The sequence below is a fragment of the Hyperolius riggenbachi genome, chromosome 7 (genome assembly GCF_040937935.1).
Source record: "Hyperolius riggenbachi isolate aHypRig1 chromosome 7, aHypRig1.pri, whole genome shotgun sequence".
Taxonomy (NCBI): Eukaryota; Metazoa; Chordata; class Amphibia; order Anura; family Hyperoliidae; genus Hyperolius; species Hyperolius riggenbachi.
The window spans coordinates 293,339,428-293,363,533 of record NC_090652.1 but is presented as its reverse complement, the minus strand read 5'-3'; the positions used below and the strand labels follow the sequence as shown (position 1 = coordinate 293,363,533).

General features: G+C 44.0%; 1 protein-coding gene across 1 annotated transcript in view; it reads right to left on the bottom strand.

Annotated features, from left to right (window-relative positions):
- The window catches only part of LOC137526177 (unconventional myosin-X-like), a 201,546-nt gene that overhangs the window by 119,355 nt on the left and 58,085 nt on the right, over positions 1–24,106 (bottom strand). Inside the window, exon 2 of the mRNA XM_068247397.1 lies at positions 19,907–20,005. Coding sequence (XP_068103498.1) covers positions 19,907–20,005 — 99 coding nt within the window. The remainder of the gene's footprint in view (positions 1–19,906; positions 20,006–24,106) is intronic.

Below are 24,106 nucleotides of genomic sequence, written 5' to 3'. Positions count from 1 at the left end.
TGAAGCCACTGCTCATGTGACTGGAGGATATGTCAGCAGGGGTGGTGCCAGTGGGGACAGACTATGTCATGTGACTGATACATATACAGTAGCACCAATGTTATTGCAGTGTCTTTGCTGTTAAATGGCTGGTCACTGACACTTTTCTGTTTGGGTTCCGACCGTTCGCAATAAATGGATTACAGAAAGGTTTTTTGTTTTTTTTTAATCTTTCATAATTAGATCAACAGAGCCGTGAAGAACAGAAAAGTGTTTAATATTTATCTCATCACAGACTATCTGAAACTGCATTTTAATGGTTGCTGTATTTACCCCATAAGAGGAACTCCAGTGAAAATATTATAATAAAAAAGTGCTTCATTTTTACAATAATTATGTATAAATGATTTAGTCAGTGCTTGCCCGTTGTAAAATCTTTTAAATCCCTGATTTACATTCTGACATTTATTACATGGTGACATTTTTACTGTTGGCAGGTGATGTAGCTGCTGCATGCTTTTTTGGCAGTTGGAAACAGCTGTAAACCGCTATTTCCCACAATGCAGCAAGGTTCAATTCTTGGTCAGAGTTTCTCTTTAAGGACACAACATGAATTACAAGTGAATGAAGGGGCTAATAAATGACTGTACACTGAAGGCTTCTAGTTCTCGTATAACACAATGAAGTGTCCCATAAGGGCAGGAAAAGGTCTTTATTAGTTTAATAACGTACTGTTGGGAAAATGCTGACAGCCACAGTGGCTACAATAGAGAAGTGAAAGGGGAAGTCAGTACAAAATGATTGGAAAGCCGTGCACTGGGTGGGCGCCATTCATGGGAACATTGAGCAATGGTGAAATCTTGTGAACTGCTGACTACTAAATAGAACTGAGAAAGTGAGATTATGTAAACTTGCCACTTTCATCCACTACAAAAAAACAAACAAACAAACAAAAAAAAACTCACATCCGCCCTACACACATTTGCTTCAAACGTCTCTCTTCTTAGGAAACGGTCTCTCCAGACTCCCAGAGAACCCCCAATCCTGACCGTCTTTGGAATACAGTATGTTTGAGATGAATGTAAAGCTGCATTGTATATAGTCTTACTGCCCTCCTGCTGACCCACCTGACCATATGCCTGGTCTCCATTGGAGCATAGGCTGCTGTGGATCGAAGACTTCCTCACAAACAGATGCCAAATCGTCAAGCTAGGCACTATTCTCAGTGATGTCACTGGTCTCTAGTGAATGGATAGGCTACATTCTCAGTGATGTCACTGGTCTCTAGTGCATGGATAGGCTGCATTCTCAGAGAGGTCACTGGTCTCTAGTGAATGAATAGGCTGAGTTCTCAGAGAGGTCACTGGTCTCTAGTGAATGGATAGGCTGCATTCTCAGTCATGTCACTGGTCTCTAGTGAATGGACAGGCTGTATTCTCAGTGATGTCGCTCGTTTCTAGTGAATGGATAGGCTGCATTCTCAGTGATGTCACTGGTCTGTAGTGAATGGCTAGGCTGCAGTCTCATTGAGATCACTGGTCTCTAGTGAATGGACAGGCTGCATTCTCAGTGATGTCGCTCGTTTCTAGTGAATGGATAGGCTGCATTTTCAGAGATGTCACTGGTCTCTAGTGAATGGATAGGCTGCATTCTCAGTGATGTCACTGGTCTCTAGTGAATGGATAGGCTGCATTCTCAGTGATGTCACTGGTCTCTAGTGAATGGATAGGCTGCATTCTCAGTGATGTCACTGGTCTTTGGTGACTCGATAGGCTGAAGTCTCAGTGATGTCGTTCGTTTCTAGTGAATGGATAGGCTGCATTTTCAGAGATGTCACTGGTCTCTAGTGAATGGATAGGCTGCAGTCTCATTGAGATCACTGGTCACTAGTGACTAGACAGTCTGCATTCTCAGTGACACAATGTTTGTATATACTGCAGCAGCTTCAGTCTGGAGATCAGACAATGCCCTCAGGGCCCCTTTTATAGCTCTCCACAGACATATATTGCTGTTGTCATTACCAGCAGCTCCATAAATCTAATTGTACAATGTGAATCCTGAGCAGTCTCTAAAGATGAGTCAGAAGCGCATCAATTAGTCCCTTCCAGTGAATAAATCTACAGAGTGTGGTCAGCCATGTCCCAGTCAGTGAAGCAGCCTGTCCCCTGGTCCCAGCACTTCCTGCAGGAAACTCATTATCCTGGTCTATTTACTCCTGCTCTCATCTGAAAATACTGTGCTTAGGAGCGTTAAACATGCCAATGGCTTATTATACCTCGGCGCGGAAAACCTGTTTATCTCCTGCTGCGGGAGAGTGAACAGTGCAGTAATGCCATGTTACACACTAATGCTGGGAATACACGGTTCGTTTTTGCCTTCGTTTAAACCTTCGTTTCGATTGTGCCTTTTGTCCTTTTCGATCCCGAAATAATCGGTCATACGGTTAATATCACCACCCACGGTTTCGTTTTTTTTTTCGATTCTGATGGTTTCGTTTTTCCAATGATCGAAGGCTGCAAAGAAACGAAACGAAAATCCCTTTTTACAGGGACGGACTAGCATAAACGAATATATAATCGATCTGAACAGCCATCAAGCCTACCAATGGCTCGATTAGATGGATAAAGAGAGATAATATCAAACATGTTCGATCACTAGTCGTTCGTTTTTGGGGTCTATTAATCGAAACTATAATGAGATTATGACTATTTTCACATACGTTTTCAACACTCGATTTGTTTACCGAACGAATCGAAGGTTTAAACGAAGGCAAAAACGAACCGTGTATTCCCAGCATTACAGAACACTTCAATAATTAGATAACAGTACTTGGGGCCTAAGTGTTTACAGGTCTTCACCAGAACATTTCCCAAAGTCAATGGCTCACTACCCATAGCGGGCAGCGGACTGCTTATCTACAAGTGACTGAGGAGAGAAATAACAGGACAAGGCAGGCAGCAGGCAAAGCAGAGTCAGTAATCAGACTAAGGTCGAGGCAGGCAGCAGACAAGGCAGAGCCGGTTATCAGACTACGGTTGAGGCAGGCAGCAGACAAGGCACAGATGATTATCAGACTAAGGTAGAGGCAGGCAGCAGACAAGGCTGCTATACAGGAATAGTGACATTCCAAATATCTCCCCCGATGTATCTCACTATCTAGTAGGATCCGAGCACTGAGCAAGTATGTAGATGGTGACCACCATCATACCTGCAAAAACGCCCCACTCTGAACCCACCACATCCAACTCTGGGCCTTACACGTGTGTTGCATGACACCAGCTTCCTCAGATATGGTCTCTGAGGAAGTGGGTGTCCAGCAACATACATGTAAGGCCTGGTGGCAGCTGTGGCATTTGGCATTTTGGAGCGGAGCATTTTTTGCAGGTATGATGGTGGTCATCATCTACAGACTCAGTGCTTAAATTCTGTCTTTATCTTAAGGATTGAAACTTTAAATTTAGAAATCACTCCTTAACTTAAGGACAGAATCCTTATTTAAGGACAGCATGAGGTAAATTGCTTAGCCAATACTAATACTTTATCACCATGATCAGAGAGGGATCTGTTGCCTGCCCATACACTGCACAGCGATTTTCAGAAATCACCTTCTCATCACCACCTGCCGGACCGCCTCCCAAGTGTAGGGTGTCATTTCATCCCTCCACCAAGTGCTCCAAGTTTTGAATTCTCACCTCTCCACCGGCTCGACTCCTGGCCTCCTCCAGTCACGGTGAGCGCCAGTACCACACAACACCTCAGCACACTTCACATATGCGCCAGTGCCAGTAGGCTAAAATTTTGTGAAGCAACTCGAAAAAAAAAATGTGCAAAAAAACCAACAGCACCTCTGAATTGGGCAAATAAAAGCCAATTATTCTGAGTCATCAAGTACAAAATACTTAATCAGCCTTACATTACACACACACACACGCACACACCTTACATCCCATACATACACACACACACACACCTTACATCCCATACACACACACACACACACACACACACACACACACACACACACCTTACATCCCATACATACACACACACACCTTACATCCCATACACACACACACACCTATACCCCCCCCCCCCCACACACACACACACACCTATACCCCCACACACACACCTACCTATACCCCCCCCCCCACACACACACACACACCTATACCCCACACACACACACCCCTATACCCCCTCCACTCACACACACCTATACCCCCCCCACACACACCTTACATCCCATACACACACACACACCTATACCCCCCCCCCACACACACACCTATACCCCCCCCCCCACACACACACCTATACCCCCACACACACACCTACCTATACCCCCCCCCCCCCCACACACACACACACACACCTATACCCCACACACACACACCTATACCCACACACACACCTATACCCCCCCCCCCCCACACACACACACACAAACACACCTACCTATACCACACACACACCTTACAACACACACACACACACACACCCCTTACAACACACACACACACACACACCCCTTACAACACACACACACACACACACCTTACAACACACACACACACACACACACACACACCTTACATCCCATACATACACACACACACCTTACATCCCATACACACACACACACACCTATACCCCCCCCCCCCCACACACACACACACCTATACCCCCACACACACACCTACCTATACCCCCCCCCCACACACACACACACACACCTATACCCCACACACACACACCCCTATACCCCCTCCACTCACACACACCTATACCCCCCCCACACACACCTTACATCCCATACACACACACACACCTATACCCCCCCCCACACACACACCTATACCCCCCCCCCCACACACACACCTATACCCCCACACACACACCTACCTATACCCCCCCCCCCCCCACACACACACACACCTATACCCCACACACACACACCTATACCCACACACACACCTATACCCCCCCCCCCCCCACACACACACACACAAACACACCTACCTATACCACACACACCCCTTACAACACACACACACACACACACCCCTTACAACACACACACACACACACACCCCTTACAACACACACACACACACACACACCTTACAACACACACACACACACACACACACACACACACACCTTACAACACACACACACACACACACACACCTTACAACACACACACACACACACACCTTACAACACACACACACACACACCTTACAACACACACACACACACACACACACACACCTTACAACACACACACACACACACACACACACACACACACACACCTTACAACACACACATACACCTTACAACACACACACACACCTTACAACACACACACACACACACACATACACCTTACAACACACACACACACACACACACACACACACACACACACACACACACACACACACCTTACAACACACACACACACACCTTACAACACACACACACACACACCTTACAACACACACACACCTTACAACACAACACACACACCTTAAAACACACACACACACACACACACACACACACACACACACACACACACCTTACAACACACACACACACACCTTACAACACACACACACACACCTTACAACACACACACACACACACACACCCTCTTTCAAAAGAGGCTCTTTAGAGATTTGTTTTTTTTCTCCCTAATTTCATTGATGTACTGTAACAGATCCTCGTCTCTCGTCAGACGGCCTTGCAGGGTTTTGTGAAGATAAATATCACGCGGCCCCCTGAGCTCGGCTATTCTCATTCTCTTTGATCTGTCTCAGGATCAGGTAATATTCTTTCCATGGGCTAAACGGCGCACTTTAGGATGATTTCATTGTCGCTGACACGTCAAGCTGTGGAGCTGCTTGTTTGTAGGAAATTACCCACAATCCACCAGCACATACCCTGGTGTTATGCTCCATTAGTTCATTAACCTGTAAACGAGAACGATTGTGTGACAGAGAAAGCATCTTTCAGAACCTCCTTCCCTAAATATTCTGCCGCGCACAGGCGAGGGGAAACGCTTCCCCCCGAACAGGAACTGAAAGATACCAATTTACTATTGTGCTGTGTTCCCAGCTTCCCTGTTCCTCTTTCGTGAATCGAATCTTTTTATAAGAAGGCTTCAGTGAGTTTACACTGCAGCAAAGACTAGAGCTACATAGATAGAAGCACAGTGGCTAAAACCTTGTTCACAAGCTCAATGTCCCCCCTAAAGCGGACCTGAATTCAGAACTTCCTCTCTGCTGCAAAAGATAAGCAACAGCATCATAATGTATAAACAAAAACATTTCTATGTTAGAGCTAATGCAAAGCCTACAATAAATCTGCAGTGTGTCTACTTCCCGCTTTCATGGAATCAGACATATTGTTAACATCCTATGTTTACAAATTAACTGCTCTGCCCTGGCAGAAGAGATTCCAGAGCTGACACAGCTGAGAGATAAAATTACAGTTGTGATTAGTCACAGATGAGGGAGAATTAGACAGCCTAAACACTCAATACATACAGGGTGCAAGTCTCTGTTTTCCTTCTGTCCCGTGCAGGTCTACTTTAACCCTTGAGGTAGCCATACATCTAGCAATTCTGATTCAAAACAACACAACGATCGACTTTATTGGGTGATCAACAGTATGGATGTAGTATGGTTGATGGAAAGTGGATCGACTAGTAGCCCACACACTACAAGCGATATCCTATGCATATAGCCATCACTAATCCATCTGACTGATGTTGTGTCTCCATACTCTGAATGCAAAAATTGATTCAGAGTTGATCGAATGACATGTGTTATACACACAATTGATCCTAACAGAAGTCATTAAAATATAACTTTTATTAATTAATTATTAAAATAATTTTTTCCATATTTGTTTTCATTTTATAATGCATAGAAAGACCCCAGATTAGATCTCTGGTACTGTATTGAGCATTTACACTAATACACAATTTCAGTGATCATGCTCTAAGACCTAAATCTGAGTAAGGTGCTTTTTCTTACTACATATAGTTAAAAGACCCCCCACCAATCCGACATGTTTCGACTCCTTAATTGGAGTCGTCGTCAGGGAATAAGTGCTTAGTGTAAAAGAGTTGCTAGTGCATATAGAAGGAAAAACACTATATATACATTTCAGTAAAGAAAACAAAAAAGAGAGAGCATGTGCTCTCCAGCTCTGTCAGCATTGAACTGGATGTGCTGCCTGCATTGCTTATATACTACCCTGGGGGGCGGTTTCAATCAAAGTCTACTCCACCCATTTTTATGTTTCTCCCATTGGTCAGGCTATTTGTCAATCATCCTTCCAATATTTCCATTGGTCCATATATCAGTTCCCATTAATCTCACAACAAGCGTACAAATACATCCTCAATCTCCAAACTACCTGAGTCACCTACTCACATATCCAATAATGGTTCATCCAATTTTCAGGCTTCTATGAGTGTCCTAAGTATGAAAACGCAATGTATCGTCATATCTCCCATAGACTAGCACTGCAGGGCTCTGATTGGTGGATTTTCCCACATGTGGTCGTCACATGCTGCAGGTGCCCAATCACTGTATTCCCCAGTATTGCCATGGATACAGACGCTTGCCTTTACATTTAGTTCCGGGATAATACGGAGTTTGTAGTCACTCCCATCGTCCTGCGTCATCGCAATCCTCGTATGCTGCGCTTCGCAGCGTTACCATAGATACCAGGGCACTTGCGCAGTACTTACTTGCGGGGATTGAGTGTATACATTCGCTCCTCCTACCCGCTTCTTGCTAGGGCGCATATTACTCCTCCCATTATCCTGTTACAGAGCTTGCGTTTCACTGTCGTCAGGAAATACCCTGACACGCAAGTTGTCATCTTCTTCCTCATAACCATTAACAGATAGATTTATAAACAGAACCAGAAACCTATCTTCTTTTACATAAGTTAATTCGCTTATATAATTATTCACTTACTTTGTTTAGATACATGATTGTATTTTATATTATCCCCTTCAGTTTACTACATATAGATTATAAATTACTGGTACAAGGGAGATTTATCATCATAGCTCACATTGATCCAGTACACTCATTAATTCTGAGGGGTAAGGTATCACATTTTTAATCATTTTTTATATATATTTTTTATAAGTGAATGATATAAGATCTATAAATGTAATATCTTAATATTCATAAGGTAATGTTCTTTCATGTGGAGGCTACAGATTTAATATCATATTTATAAGATGTCCTTACATGGTAGTTATCTTTATTTAAGTTAGTAAATTCTAGAGATTAGGGTGTACTGCACACCAGTTTGTGTATCACTTATTAAATAAATGGGGTATATGTAAACCCTTCATTCAATCCTCCTGGACTTAAAGTCCCCATACGGTAAATCCATTTTGCTTCCAATTGGCGCAACTTAAGGTCCAGGTTTCCCCCTCTGGGTCCCATTTTCCACTGCTGAATGACATAAAATTTAAGGCATGAGGTGTCACCTCCATGAAATTCCCTAAAATGCCTTGACACCGGCGTATCTTTTGGATTTCGTATATTCCCGATATGTTCTAGAATTCTTTGTTTCACTTGTCTAGTTGTCTCTCCTATATATGTCAGATGACATGGACATTCTATTGCATATATGACCCCCTCGGTTTCACAGTTAAAAAAATCAAGGATTTCGTATACTCTCATTTTTGGGGGCCACGAATTCTTTACATACATTTACATTGGGACATGCCTTACAGTGGCCGCATCTAAACATCCCCTTCAGAGGTCTATCAAGCCAGGTTTTTTTTATGTTCTTTTTTGAGACTGGTAAGAAAGAGTGTACCAATTCATCTCCAATATTTTTTCCTCTCCTATATGTGAAGTTAGGTGTTTTTGGAAGTATCCCTTTTAACTGTGGATCTAATTGAAGGATCGACCAATGTCGACTCACAATTTTCTTAATTTCTTCTGATTGTAACGAGAAGGTACTTATAATTCGCATCGCGTCTTCATTTGTACAAATCTTCTTCTGTCTAGGAACCAACAACTCCTCTCTTTCTGTTTCCTGTGCCCTTCTCTGTGCCTCCCTTATCACATAATCAGGGTATCCTCTATCACTAAATCTTTTCTGTAACGTAATACAGTCTTCATCAAAACTTTGATCACTTGAGCAATTTCTTCGTGCTCTAAAATACTGTCCTTTAGGAATTCCCTTTTTTAGGGGGACGGGGTGATGGCTATTCCAGGCTAACAGGGAATTTGTAGAGGTTGGTTTTCTAAATATTTTAGTTTCCAATTTGCCGAGTCCTGTTCTTGTGATCTGTACATCTAGGAAACTTAGAGAATCCCTCTCAATCTCATATGTGAAAAACATCCCGATCTGGTTACGGTTCAAAAGTTGTACAAAGTCCACAAATAGATTCCTGGGGCCGTTCCACAGAATGAACACGTCATCTATGAAACGGCCCCAGAACAGGACATGCGATGTGTAGAACGCCAAGTCCTCTGAAAACACAATGGTGTCCTCCCACCAACCAAGGAAGATATTTGCGTACGACGGGGCACATGATGTCCCCATCGCACATCCCCTCCTCTGTATATAGAATTTATTTTGAAAGAGGAAGTAATTGTGAGTTAAGACAAAGGACAGAAGTTCAATAATTAGTTGGGAATGTTCTTTAAGATGGATACTTCGAGTTTTTAGGAAGTACTCAACAGCTTCAATACCTATCTCATGTTTGATATTATTGTATAAAGATTCGACATCTAGGCTCGCCAGCCATACTTCATCATTTATTGATATTCCCTGAAGTCTGTTGAGTAAGTCCATCGTATCACGAATATATGAGGGGAGGGCAGTTACAAAAGGTCTCAGGAATTGATCCACGTATTGACTGATTTTTTCCGTTAGACATCCATTACCAGAAATTATTGGTCGTCCTGGGGGCTTCTCCATTTTTTTATGTATCTTAGGCAATGAATAAAATGTGGCTATTGTTGGATATTTTGTCAGCATATACGTTTGATCTTTTTTACTCAAAACATTCTTCTCCACAGCCACATTGAGAAGTGTTTCTAGTTCTTTATAAAAACCAGTGGTTGGATTATTATCCAGTCTTTCATAGTTCTCTTTATTATTTAAGATTTCCATACACATCTCAATGTATTGTTCTTTTCTCATTAATACAACATTCCCCCCTTTATCTGATTTTTTAAAAATCAGGTCCTCATTTTTACTTAGATCTACCAGGGCCCTTTGTTCCTCCACACTCAGATTTTGTTTTCTATCCACCTTTTTTGTCTTACTTAATTCTTCCAGATCTTTTTCCACAGTCTCTAGGAAAATTTGAATCGACGGATATGAACTCATAGAAGGACAAAACCTACTTTTTCCTGCTAAGTTACTCTCAGGTATACCTAGATTAATTTCTCCTGTTTCATTCTCAGCTAACAATTCATTTAGGATTTCTATATTACGTTTTTCTTGAGCCATCTCCATTTTATTTTTCATCGTTTCTGAATTCATATATTTGAATACGGCCAACTTTCTTCCAAACAGATTAATATCTTTTATTATTTCAAATAAATCAAAATTTGCCGTAGGTACAAACGTAAAGCCTTTGGATAATAATGAGATTTCAATTTCATTCAAATGATAATCTGTTAAGTTTACAATCCTCATCAAGTCTTCTCCGGGTGTAACTCCTACCACTCTTCCTCCCTGTTTCTGTAATGTCTGGACTTGTATGCCCACTTCTCTCTGTTCCTCAGTTGTCTCGGTGTCACCGGACCCCCTGGTTTTGGCTTCTTGCGTGTCAGGGTATTTCCTGACGACAGTGAAACGCAAGCTCTGTAACAGGATAATGGGAGGAGTAATATGCGCCCTAGCAAGAAGCGGGTAGGAGGAGCGAATGTATACACTCAATCCCCGCAAGTAAGTACTGCGCAAGTGCCCTGGTATCTATGGTAACGCTGCGAAGCGCAGCATACGAGGATTGCGATGACGCAGGACGATGGGAGTGACTACAAACTCCGTATTATCCCGGAACTAAATGTAAAGGCAAGCGTCTGTATCCATGGCAATACTGGGGAATACAGTGATTGGGCACCTGCAGCATGTGACGACCACATGTGGGAAAATCCACCAATCAGAGCCCTGCAGTGCTAGTCTATGGGAGATATGACGATACATTGCGTTTTCATACTTAGGACACTCATAGAAGCCTGAAAATTGGATGAACCATTATTGGATATGTGAGTAGATGACTCAGGTAGTTTGGAGATTGAGGATGTATTTGTACGCTTGTTGTGAGATTAATGGGAACTGATATATGGACCAATGGAAATATTGGAAGGATGATTGACAAATAGCCTGACCAATGGGAGAAACATAAAAATGGGTGGAGTAGACTTTGATTGAAACCGCCCCCCAGGGTAGTATATAAGCAATGCAGGCAGCACATCCAGTTCAATGCTGACAGAGCTGGAGAGCACATGCTCTCTCTTTTTTGTTTTCTTTACTGAAATGTATATATAGTGTTTTTCCTTCTATATGCACTAGCAACTCTTTTACACTAAGCACTTATTCCCTGACGACGACTCCAATTAAGGAGTCGAAACATGTCGGATTGGTGGGGGGTCTTTTAACTATATGTAGTAAGAAAAAGCCCCTTACTCAGATTTAGGTCTTAGAGCATGATCACTGAAATTGTGTATTAGTGTAAATGCTCAATACAGTACCAGAGATCTAATCTGGGGTCTTTCTATGCATTATAAAATGAAAACAAATATGGAAAAAATTATTTTAATAATTAATAAAAGTTATATTTTAATGACTTCTGTTAGGATCAATTGTGTGTATAATTAAAAATCAGGTTCGTGTATTGCGAATGACATGTGAACAGTAGCCAATTCCTGTGCGATCGACCGATATCTTGCATCCTACTCGATAGACTAAAATGATTGATTCGACATGATATCAGCCACTTTTCATTAATTGGGTATACTGCATAGCTACCAACTGTCCCTCTTTCCTCCTCATTTGTCCCTCTTTCAGGACTTTGTCCCTCTTTCTATGTAAATATATATATTTCTCTACTAAAAAAATGTGTTTGATTGACTCTAAACTTTATTCCCATCCTTTACATTGATATATTACTAATTTTAAAATGTTAAAGTGACTCTGTAACAAAAATTACAACGTTTTTTCTACCATCCTACAAGTTCCTAAACCTATTCTAATCACTGCAGCACTTTGTACTATCACCCTCTCTGTAATAAATCAATGTATCTTTCCCCTGTCAGACTTGTCGGCCTGTGTCTGGAAGGCTGCCAACTCTTCCTGCTGGTCTGTTCCTCTATGCACACTCCTGTGTGTGTTTTATTTACATAAGCCAGCAGCTTCTCTGCTATCTTATCAGTGATAGAAGAGAGCTGGATAAAAATCCTCCTCTGTTGGCTGTGAAAGTAGCTGGCTGACACATACTGAGTATTACAAACACAGGCACAGGCAGAGCTGTCTGCAGGAAGCCTGTAATGTTCAGTGCATGAGAGAAGAAGGGGACAGAAGGTAAACACACAAATGATCTTTTGAGATTCAAAAGGAAAGCTGTATACAGCCTGCTTGTGTATGGATGTATTTTCTATGTGTGGACATATTGTACATCAATCTACTTCCTGTTTTGGTGGCCATTTTGTTTGTTTATAAACAAACTTTTTAAAACTGTTTTTGACTACTTTTAATGCGGCGGAGAGCGGCGAAATTGTGACAGAGGGTGATAGGAGATGCCCCCTAACACACTGGTATGTTTACTTTTGTGCGATTTTAACAATACAGATTCTCTTTAATATGAAGGAAAATGAACCAGGATAGAAAGGACCAGTGTGAGTTGATTATAAAACAACATTTTTCTTATGAAAACTTTATGGTATGCGTGACTAGGGGTGTGCTGGGGGCGTAAACAGGGTGTGGCAGGGGTGTGGCTTAACTGTTCAATTCAATGATATGCCCCTCCCCCAATCGATTTTCCATCCTGCCCATTTGATGCGGTCCGTCGGTCGTCGGGATATTGCACGCCGTTTCAGCCAAGTACACAATCGACCACTTCGGACCGTGATTTTCCAGCATGTCTGATCGATACGTTTGAACAAATGATGGAATCATCGATTGGACAAAATGAATAGAAGTATGGCCACCCTCGTGTTTTCTATTCCAATCAACGATCTGATCAAATGAAGGCGTTATCGCATTATGACGGTAATGATTTCTGATCAGGACATTGGTAGGGTTGTATTATAAGGGGATCTGACATCAGACTATATGTTCTTCAGCCTTTAGTAAATCAGCCTCTTGAAAGTAATGCGGTTCAATGAGTCAGCTAGTCTGACCTCTCACCCCATTCACTCTTAAATCTTTGAAGTGCTGAATGATGTCATAAAGGAAAGATCTGAGCAAAGCATGACAAACTGACTGCTGTCCTCAGATTCCTCACAGCAGCGGGCAGGAGTCACCTCACCACATGTATGAGTCACACCTACTGGGAAAGTGACTGCAAACAGCAGCTATCTCTGTCCTGTCTGCACACAGAGCACCATTCATCTGGGAATCCTAATCAGCTGGCAGATTAACCGCTACACCACTGAACAACATGCCTGCCCATGTGTCCTATGGACAAGGTTGGGTGGGGGCCTGCCCATGTGCCTTCCAAGCGACCGGGGAGGGGGGGGGGGGGTAAGAGGTAGAGTAATGCCCAAGTGCCCTCCAGGCGACGGGGGTGGGGCTGCCTATGTAACCTTCAGGTAACAGGGGGCTACCCATGTGCTCTCCAGGCAATGATGCATGTTCTAGCTACGATGGTGCCCTGGACAAAATTGACATGGAACTACCCTCCCTTCCCCCATATTTTTTTTCGAACAAACCTCCCCCCCCCCATGAGCCAGCTGCCAGGTCCCCCCAACTGATTTGTGGTCCCCTGCAGAGTTTATAGCTGCGGAGCGACTCACCTGTCTGGCAAGCACTCTCTCCCCTCTGAAACAGGTGGTTTTGGCACTCAGCGCCAAAGCTGGGGCCGCTATAGCACTAATGTACCCAGGGATGACATAGGGTTCTGGCAATCTCCAGACCCCGAATTACATCTCCATCGAGTTGCTAAGACTCAGAGGGGGATAGTATTTTACCCCGCCGGGAATTTGAGCGGCAGCAGGGTGAGCAATCATACGCCCAGCTCACCGGCGGTGTTATAACACGTACACCCTCCCTCAGTGCGGGCACACCAGTCTTCATCCTCGCAGGGGTGCCTCTCGTCAGTATTACATAACATTATATTGCTTACATAACATAGGGAAGACGCGACCAGTAGGGATGAAGACGTAAACACACAGACTGTCGGAGATACGCGCCGGATGGACAGGTGAGTTGCCCCCTGCTGCCGAAAACTCTGCAAGGGACCACAATAAAGTGAGTGTGTGCGTGTGTGTGTGTGGGGGGGGGGGGGGGGGGGATGTCGGCTAGGGGGCCCTGGCAATTGCCAAGTTTACCCCAAAGGAAGTACCGACCCTGCGAGAGGGACCGCCCACGTACTCCTTTGTGTTAAAAAGCTAAAAATATATTGTCTTAGTCTTTATTGTGTCAACTAAATAAGGGCTGGTGCCACCAGAGCGGTTTGTGAGCGTTTTTAAAAACGCTAGCTGGTTGAAAACTGCTTGGCTAAGGTATTTTAATAGGCTGGTGCACATCAGAGCGGTCCGCTTTTTCCACAAACTCAAACTCTGGTCCTGCAGCATTTTTTTTTAGATTTCTGAGGCGTTTCTGCCTCAATGTTAAGTATAAAATAAGTGGAAAACAGTTTTGAAAAACACTGGATCAGAGCGGTTTTCCAGGTGTTTTTGTTACAGAAGCTGTTCAGTAACAGCTTTACTGTAACAATATATGAAATCTGCTACACAAAAACGTTCCAAAAAACGCTAGGCTGTTAAGGGCCCATTCACACGAGAGCATTTTGCCGGCGATTTCGGCAAAACGCTCAAGCACTGGCGCTTTTTAAAGCGCTACTGCAATACCACCCTATGGGCCCATTCTCACTTGGGCGATTTGCGTAGCCTGCACTATTTTCAGGCGATTTTCTGGCAATCGCGTTTAGTGCTATAGAGGCACTAAACGCGAAAAATCTCCAAGTGTGAATGGCGATTTTTTTTTGCGTTAAATGCCAAAAAACTCCTAAGCAAAACGCTAGGAAAAGCGTTAGCGTTTTGCACTTTGCAAGTGTGAATGGGGCCTCAACATGCCTAGAATCGCTCTGAGAAACCTGCTTCAAAAACCTCTAGCGTTTTGCGGATCTGCTAGAGGGTTTTTTTTAACAGTCTTTTAATGTTCCATGGCTCCCATGATCCGATCTTGAACTAAATTACCTTTTTTTTTTATCTGTACCCTTTAGGGCTCATTTCCACTATAGCGAATCCGCATGCGTTGTCCACATGCGGATTCGCACAGCCAATACAAGTGGATGGGCCTGTTTCCACTTGTGCGTTGGGCGGAGCGTTTTTGTGTGCGGGGAAAATCTGCAAGGCAGAGCCGTCAGAATTCGCTCCCCGCACACCGCTAAGCGAATCGCATACAATGTATCTAATAGGGAAATCGCATGCGGTTTTGGCATGCGTTTTTCCCCGCGATTTCGCATAGGAGGTAATGTTAATTTACAAAGGCAGTGACATGGTTAAAATCGCCCACCTACTACCCTATGCGAAATCGCGGGAAAAAACGCATGCAAAATCGCACCCGCATGCGATTTCGTCTGCGGTGATTTCCTGGCGATTTCGCACCGCACGTGGAAATGCAGCCTTACTGTGCTATGCAAGAGATTTGCTATCTGCCTCAAGTTCAGCTGAACAGAAAGTGTCATTTGCATAAGTGAGATAAAAGAAAAAAAGCAACAGCATAGTTCTATGTAGGACCAGGACTGAACACGCACACGTTTATCTTATCAGGGGCATGTTGCCAGTAACCAGGGACTTTCCAGGCAGCCCACGGCAATGTTACCGATACTAAGTCAGTAGAGTATTGCGCATTGCGAAATTACTGTGGCGCATGGGTAATGTGAGCATTGCTATAGTAATGTGCATTACTATACTTGCTTAAAAGGGAACCTGAGATGGGGCCTTAAAAAGAAAATTTACGTACCTGGGGCTTCCTCCATCTCCCTTTGGCCTAATCGTTCCCTCAATGTCCTCCTCCGCTTCCTTGTTCTTCAGCAATAGGCCCCCAGAAAGTCCTCTGGTTTGGGGCCAACTGTGCATGCGAGCCTGCCTCGCTCCCGTTGCCTGGAGCGTACTACTGCGCAGGCGCAGAACATTTCCAGCAGTGGGAGCGTGTGCGGCCTGACCGTACCTGTGCCGACTGGACGACTTACCGAGGCCAGCTGCGGACGAACCAGGCGGCAACTGAGGACAACGAGAGAGCTGGAGGAAGCCCCAGGTATGCATATTTTCTTTTAAGACCCCATCCTACGTTCCCTTTAATGCGCGTTACTGTAGCGGTGCTGATTAACCATCTGCAGCGAGTCCCGCTAATTGTGCAAAGCGCGGTACTCCGATCTAGTTTAGCGGAAAACAAACAGATGACAGCTACACTTTAAACACTTCCTGCAAAATGAAAGTTTATAAATGTCCTATTTGTGCAGCATTAGTGTAAATTGGATGTTTATATAAATGTCCATTTTCACGAAGTGCACGTGTGAGCGCGCCTGAACATGCGCATTTAAACCCTTCAAGCCTATGGGGTAAAGTGGTTAAACACAGATTTCTGGATGGATCGCCGCTTTATCTCATTCTCGTCAGCTGACGCTTAGGATTTCCCCATCGCTGGGGGTCATCTCCTCTGAATTTTCTCATAGAATGGTAACCACATCCTGCCCATTACAGTCCCCAGACTCCAGCAGAAAGTCAGTCCTGGGATAGAGCTGCGTCTGGAAGTGGAGGAGGACTCTCTGAATGAGGTGACCTCTTGGCACGCGGGTCTGTCTGAGGAATGCCAGGCGTTCCACAGAACATTCCACACATCTGGGAACATCTGTTGGCTGCTACACTGGAGGACACGACACCCCTTACGAAAAAATCCCAGGAATGCAGCTGCTGCATTTCATTCATCCAATACCAAGAGGCTTAAAGTAAAACTTAAAAGGGAACCTAAACAGAGGATATGGATTTTTCCTTTTAAAATAATACCAGTTGCCTGACTCTCCTGCTGATCCTCTGCCTCTAATACTTTTAGCCACAGCCCCTCAACAAGCATGCAGATCAGGTGCTCTGACTGAAGTCAGACTGTATTAGCTGCATGCTTGTTTCAGGTGTGTGATTCAACCTTTACTGCAGCCAAAGAGATCAGCAGGGCTGCCAGGCAACTGGTATTGTTTAATAGGAAACTTCCATATCCCTCTCAGTTAAGGTTGAATTTAAAGAGACACTGAAGCGAAAAAAAAATGATGATATTATGATTTGTATGTGTAGCACAGCTAAGAAATAAAACATTAAGATCAGATACATCAGTGTAATTGTTTCCAGTACAGGAAGAGTTGAGAAACTCCAGTTGTTATCTTTATGCAAACAAGCCATTAAGCTCTCCGACTAAGGGCTGGTTCAGACGGACGTCTGCGTGGCGTCGCGTCTGGGAGCGTTGCGGCGGCTGCGCGGTCAGGCTTTCAGTAGCCTTCGGTCGCGTTCCGATGCGTCGCGGTTTTTTTTTCCCCTAGGGGAACATCAGCCGTCGCGGTTGGCCACTCCCTGGACGCTACATGTCGCTTCCAGGGGCAGCTCGAACGAAAATCGGGACCCGAACGCCGCTTTCGGGTAAAAGCGTGCAAAAGCTCGGTGTAAACGCTCCCATTCACTTGAATGGGAGAGTTTACCGCGACGTTCCGAACGCTTGTGGTAAACGCTCCGCAAGCGTCCGTCTGAACCAGCCCTAAGTTAGTCGTGGAGAGGGCTGTTATCTGACTTATTATCTCAACTGTTCCTGGACTATTTACTTTTCCTGTTAGAGGAGAGGTCATTACTTCACAGACTGCTCTGAAAGACTCATTTTAAATGCTGAGTGTTGTGTAATCTGCACATATTATAGAATGATGCAACGTTAGAAAAAACACTATATACCTGAAAATAAAAGTATGAGAATATTTTCTTTGCTGCTAATCTTCTAGTAATTATTCATAGTACACAACCAATTCACTATATCATATTCTTTTTTCGCTTCAGTGTCTCTTTAAGTAAAGAGAAAAAAAAAAAAAAAAAAAAGTTCAACTTACCCAGGACTTCTACTACCAGCCCCCCCCCCAGCAGCCACCCTGTGCCCGCACCGGGACAAAACAATCCCACGGTCCCCCGCCGCAGATCAGTTTTTTTTTCACTGATTGAGCCTGTCGCTGGCCACTACATGCCCTCAATCATGCTCCTGCGATTGAGGCGGGGGACTGGAGGATCGTTCAGTCCCATCGCAGGCGCAGGGCAGCTGCAGGGGCCGGGTAAGTTAAACCCTTTTTTTGCTTAAGTTTCACTTTTTTACATCCAGTTATTCGCATCTTGTTGAATGTCCCTATTATCCACACAGTAAACCTGGGCCGCATATATGGTGCACATGGGCAAAAAGAGCAATGTGCGCAGGCGAATGACCGACCCTAAACTCTGTTAAGATTTCTGCAACAATTCTTTTACGAAGAACAATCGTTTTTGCAATATCGCAGAACATCGTTTAATGAAAATTATTTAAAGAAGTTTAACGATGTGTTACCAGCTGTTCATTCCTATTGACTGACTGCCATGTCAGATCACTGAATAAGCAATCATTATAATCCCCAGACTCCAGACTTGATTGTTTACAAGATCGTTCGCTTTGGTGTTTACAAGATCGTTCGCTTTCGCATAAATTATTGGCTACACGATGGATGTGAACGATGCTTATAGAATTGGCCAGATGGGCTGGCGGAACGATTGTCAGCAGAGATACCCGATCAATCTGGCTGTGGGTACTTCGCTTCAGATGTCTGGGTATGCACCCTCCCCATACTGCAGAAGCAAGCCCACTGGCCCCATGTTCTTCAGACACGACAAAATAGCATTATGCCTGAGGAAGAGAATTGAGTGTCCTTGAAAATTTGCATCTGAAAACCGGATCGGATTTGTACTCTTTACCGCACAGGGCCACTGTCAGCAGCCATCCCCCTTCAGTATAGATAGCCCGATAACCCTTCCCTCCACTATAGGTAGCCAGGTGTCCCTTCCCCACTTCAGTTTAGATAGCCTTCCCTCCAGTAGAGCCATCATGACCCCTTCCCTCTAGCATAAAAGCAAGATGACCCTTCCATATAGATAGCCTGATGACCCCCCTTCCCTCCAGTAGAGCTATCCTGATGACCCCTCCCCCCTTCCCTCTAGCATAAAAGCAAGATGACCCTACCATATAGATAGCCTGATGACCCCCCCCCCCTCCCTCCAGTATAGTTAGCCAGGTGACCCCTCCAGTATAGCCTGCTGCCCACCCGCCCTTGTTCCTGTGGTGCCCTAGGCCATGGCCTACGAGGCCTTGGCTTAAATCCGGACCTGTCTGAAAATACATCTTGCTTGCCAATAAAAATGCAACAACAATTAATTTCTCACTTTTACCGTCCAACGCTAATAGGACACAACATACTACTATAGCACCAATAAAGATAAAGAAAATCAGCTCCAGATATGTCTTAGACAATTAATATTTGCTACTCTATAGCACTGTATAAAACCTATGAATCTGTACCAACTTAACTATGTAACTGCTTGTCAACTTATAACTGTTACTTAATTTTTTGTTCAATAAAGCTTAATTGTGAAAAAAAAAAAGATAAAGACAATCAGCATGTGCCAGTATTCTGTGATCTTACCTGGCCATAATCGCTGGTGAACAGGACTTCTCCATCGCAGCAGGAGGTGACAGTGGCCGGCACCAGGCTGCCATTTACTACAATCCACACGCGGTTCCCCTAGAAGACGACAACAAAAGTAAGAAGAAGTTCACTATTGGTTGGTGGTCCACATTGTGTAATATTCTTAGCAGCAGAGCAGAACTATAAAAAATAATATATGCAAAGGGATTTTCTCCATTATGCCTGGTACACTCGACGCAATTTTCCATCAGATTGGCGGTCAAATCGATTATTTCTCACTGGACCAATCTGATTTCCAATAGTTTTTCTTATCGATTTTCTATAAAAGTTATCAGAAAATTGATCAGAAAAAAACAAACAAACAATTGGAAAATAAGATCTGACCTGTCAGAAACAAATCGATTCGACAGTCAATCTGACAAAGAATTGTATTGTGTATGTGCCAGGCATAAGAACCCAAAGCACATAAGTTTGTCTCCGATCAGTACATAGTGATAAGTTACAGGGAAAAAGAAACAAGTTATGTGATCATAGATTCCAGACTAAACAGGTGGCTTTTCAGTTTTGATTTAAACGCCTCCAGAGTTGGAGCTGTCTTGATTGGGTGTGGCAAGGCATTCCAGAAGGTAGGGGCAGCATGACAGAAGGCTCTGGCTCCAAAGGTTTTTAAAGCGGATCCGAGATGAAAAACTATAACAAATAACTTATTTATATATCTTATCTAAAGTTGAGATAGTTTGCACAGCAAATCTAATTGCAAACAGCTTCAACAGTATAGGATTATTTCTTCCGGTGATACAATGAGAGTAGCCATGTTCTGCTTGTCATCATTACACAGGCAAGCTGCTCTGCATCTCCACCCCTCAGCCTGTGAAAACTCCTCTCCTCCCCTCTGAAATCTCTGGCTAACAACACCTCCTCCTCCTCCTGCCCAGACTGAGCTCCCATAAGCCCTTGCTATATGGCTCTCAGAGTGCCAAGGCACTGGAAAGCTGTGGGCGAGGCTTATTTAGTTTGTAGGGAATTAAAGTATTAAAAACAAAAACGTATTTGGCTCGAGGAATGCCCTATAATATGAAAGGATCACCACTATGCAATGAGTGAAAGTTTATCTCAGATCCACTTTAATTGGACTCTCAAGTTATCAGATCCAGTTGATCCGAGGTTGAGGAAGGTGTGACAGTTTTAAAAACCCCTCAGGTATCCGGGGGCCTAGGTTGTGTAGGGATTAAACGTTAGCATGCCAATTTTAAAGAGGAGTCTCCATTTTATGGGTAGCCAGTGTTGTGAGCAAAGCATTGGCGTTAGGTGGCAATAGCGAAACTGCGCCATAACCAGACAGGTTTCTGAAACAATTCAAGCCACGATGTATGCAGGAAAGTCTATACAATGTTTTTTCTGTACCTCGCCAGCCACCATGCCTGCTATTTACTGGGGACTAATCCGCGAGCCGATTTGCAACAGGAAAAGTCGCACCTGTACGAGACGGTGGGGGGCTGATTCTTATTGTCGCAGCGAGCGGCGGGGAAGTGGAATGACGACTCGAGCTGCTGTGCTGCGGTAAATGTGTCACACACTGCTCCAGGTCTGCGGCGTGTGCCGTGCCACAGATCTGAGAGATCCCCCCTACTGGGAGTCTAAAATTAGAATTTACAAAGGTTTATTCTCGGCTGTTGGCAGTCGCTGGGCTTCTCTCCTGCCAGGTCTGCTGCAGTAATGACACAGGGAAAGAGGACCAATATTAACTCCTGCCAACAAAAAGTGCAGTTTCAGATGGTGAGAAAGGGTTAAAACATCCTTTGGGATTTTATTCAGATTAGTAGGCCTATTATTATTGCTATTATGCACTTCTATAGAGTGCATACATTCTGTGCAGCACTCTGACAATCTAATCCTTACCATAGTCAGTCTACTCTTCCTAATAGTGATGTTAGCTTCGAGAAGCTGCGAGTGCGTAGCTACCAGTTTTTCAAAATTTAAATTAGATAGCACTGCCCACGGCAGAAAAGTGGTTATCTTACTTATGCCATCGCCTATAGATTGGCCTCAATTCACTAAACGTATCTCCTGTCTTTAATAACTCTTCTAGAGTTGTTACCATGGTGATAAGGCATGTAGTATTCAGGAAACATCTTACCTCAGGCAAGCCTAAAGTTAACTCTTCTGTCTTTAAATTAACTCTCCAATCCTTAAAATAACTCCAGAGTTAAAGACAAGCTGTTAATTAACTGCGTGTGAAAATAACTACAGAGGAGGTAAATTAACTACAGAGGAGGTAACTTAAGGAATGAAGAGGTAAGATAACTCTCTCATGTGTGGAGGTAAGTTTTCTCTTGCCTTATTATCTTTAGCATGATCTTAGTGAATTGAGGCCAATGTGTTCTACTTGCGGTCCAAGTAACTCCACTCCTTCCTCCTTTAAACCCGGAAGGAGGAAGTAGTGGCGTTACGTGGAATGCATCGGCTATAGGTGGTGACTTAGGTAAGTTAACCCCCCCCCCTGCCGCGGGCAGTGAGATCTACACTAATTTAAATTTTGATTACAAGTAGCTAACACCACTACTTCCCAACACAATCAACGACCATTCTGCAACCCACCAGTGCGGTTTTCGGATGTTTTTTCTCTTGTGTTTGTACTGGAGTTTACAGAGACTGGGGACAGATGGTGTCCTTGCCAAAACTGAAACCTAGTACGTAAGCGCTTCAACTATACTGTGCTAATCACTTAGGCTGCTTTCACGCAGCGCATACTCTCCCCAGCCGTAAGCTCGTTGTAAGGCCAATGCAAGTCTATGGAGACTTATACTATTGGGACGCGATGTGGTGCGAGTGCGATGGAAGTAGCAAAATCACCGCAAGTCCACTGCAATTTCTGCAGTGCGTTGCCACATGATACGTACCTATTGCACGGATTATGCAGCAATGCAAGCCTATGGCAACGCGGTACGTGTAAACGATCGATCATGGTAGCGGTGCGCATGTGCAGAGCAATGGTAATCCAGGTACGTACTTTCTGTCCAGCAGGACACTTAGCGGGGGGTGGCGCTAGGCATCTTACAGTCACGGCGATCTAAGCTGCAGGGTAATATGGAAGAGGACATGGTGCGGTGCGTCCTGCTGCAGGATGATCTCGCTTAAAATTGTGCGAGACTTCGCCACCGTGCGGCTCATTCAAGAGAACTTCCACTTACTACACTGACAGGAAGTGACAGAGAGAACAGCTACAGGAACATATTTTGAGTGGGTACATGTTAGATTTTTTTTTATTATTATTACTGTCCTTCATTTCCAGCTCAAAGGACTACAAGGATTCATATTTTAGCCACGAGGGTTCTGCAGACAGAAAATAAGGAAGACCGTAGAAAAAAATCCAACAAAAAAATCGAACTCCTTTTATGATCCATACTCCACATTTATGTAATGAAGACAGGTTTTCTGCTGTACTTTGCAGTGAATTCACTGTTCCTCATCTCATGTCCCTTCCATAAAATTCATATAGATTGGAGGAGCCAGGTGGCCAAACCTAGAGAGTGCGGTACCAAAGAGACAGACACACCAGCAGCCCAGTGATACCCAATACCACGTGCTGAGGGGCTGGTATTGTGTATCACTGGGAGGGAATAGGCGCTCCCTGCTTGCAAAATGCTAGTATTATATTATTTGTTCTGAGGAAGCAGACTGCGACCCAGGAAACGCATTATCATTCAAGATTCTGGCTTCTATTAAAAATGTATCATTTTATTTGGGCTACCCCCTTATTAGGAGGTTAGAATTTAAGGTTTTATCCGGTTGACATTTCCACTTCCACATATTACATCTTGGGGCGCCTCCTCCCCCCAGTGAGGCCCAATCTAGGTGCCAGAGTAAGATATTTTTAGAATCCAGCTCCACTCCCAGCAATTGGAGAAAAATGCATGAGGAACCACCCTTGTTCTCTGGCTTTCTCCAGCTGTGCCCAATAAGGGCCCTTTTCCACCAGCGCTGGCTGAATCGCAAAAACGCAAACCGCTAGCGATTGTACAATCGCTACGGTTTGCTTTTAAACAGGAATCGCGGTAGGTCATTTCCACTACCGCGATTCGTTTTTGCCGGGAACGCGAACGCGCGGCGGAGCGATATTTGCCGCGATTTTGCTATGCAGTGCATAGCATAGCAAAATCGCGTCCGCGAACGTTGGGGAATCGCCGGTAATTGCGA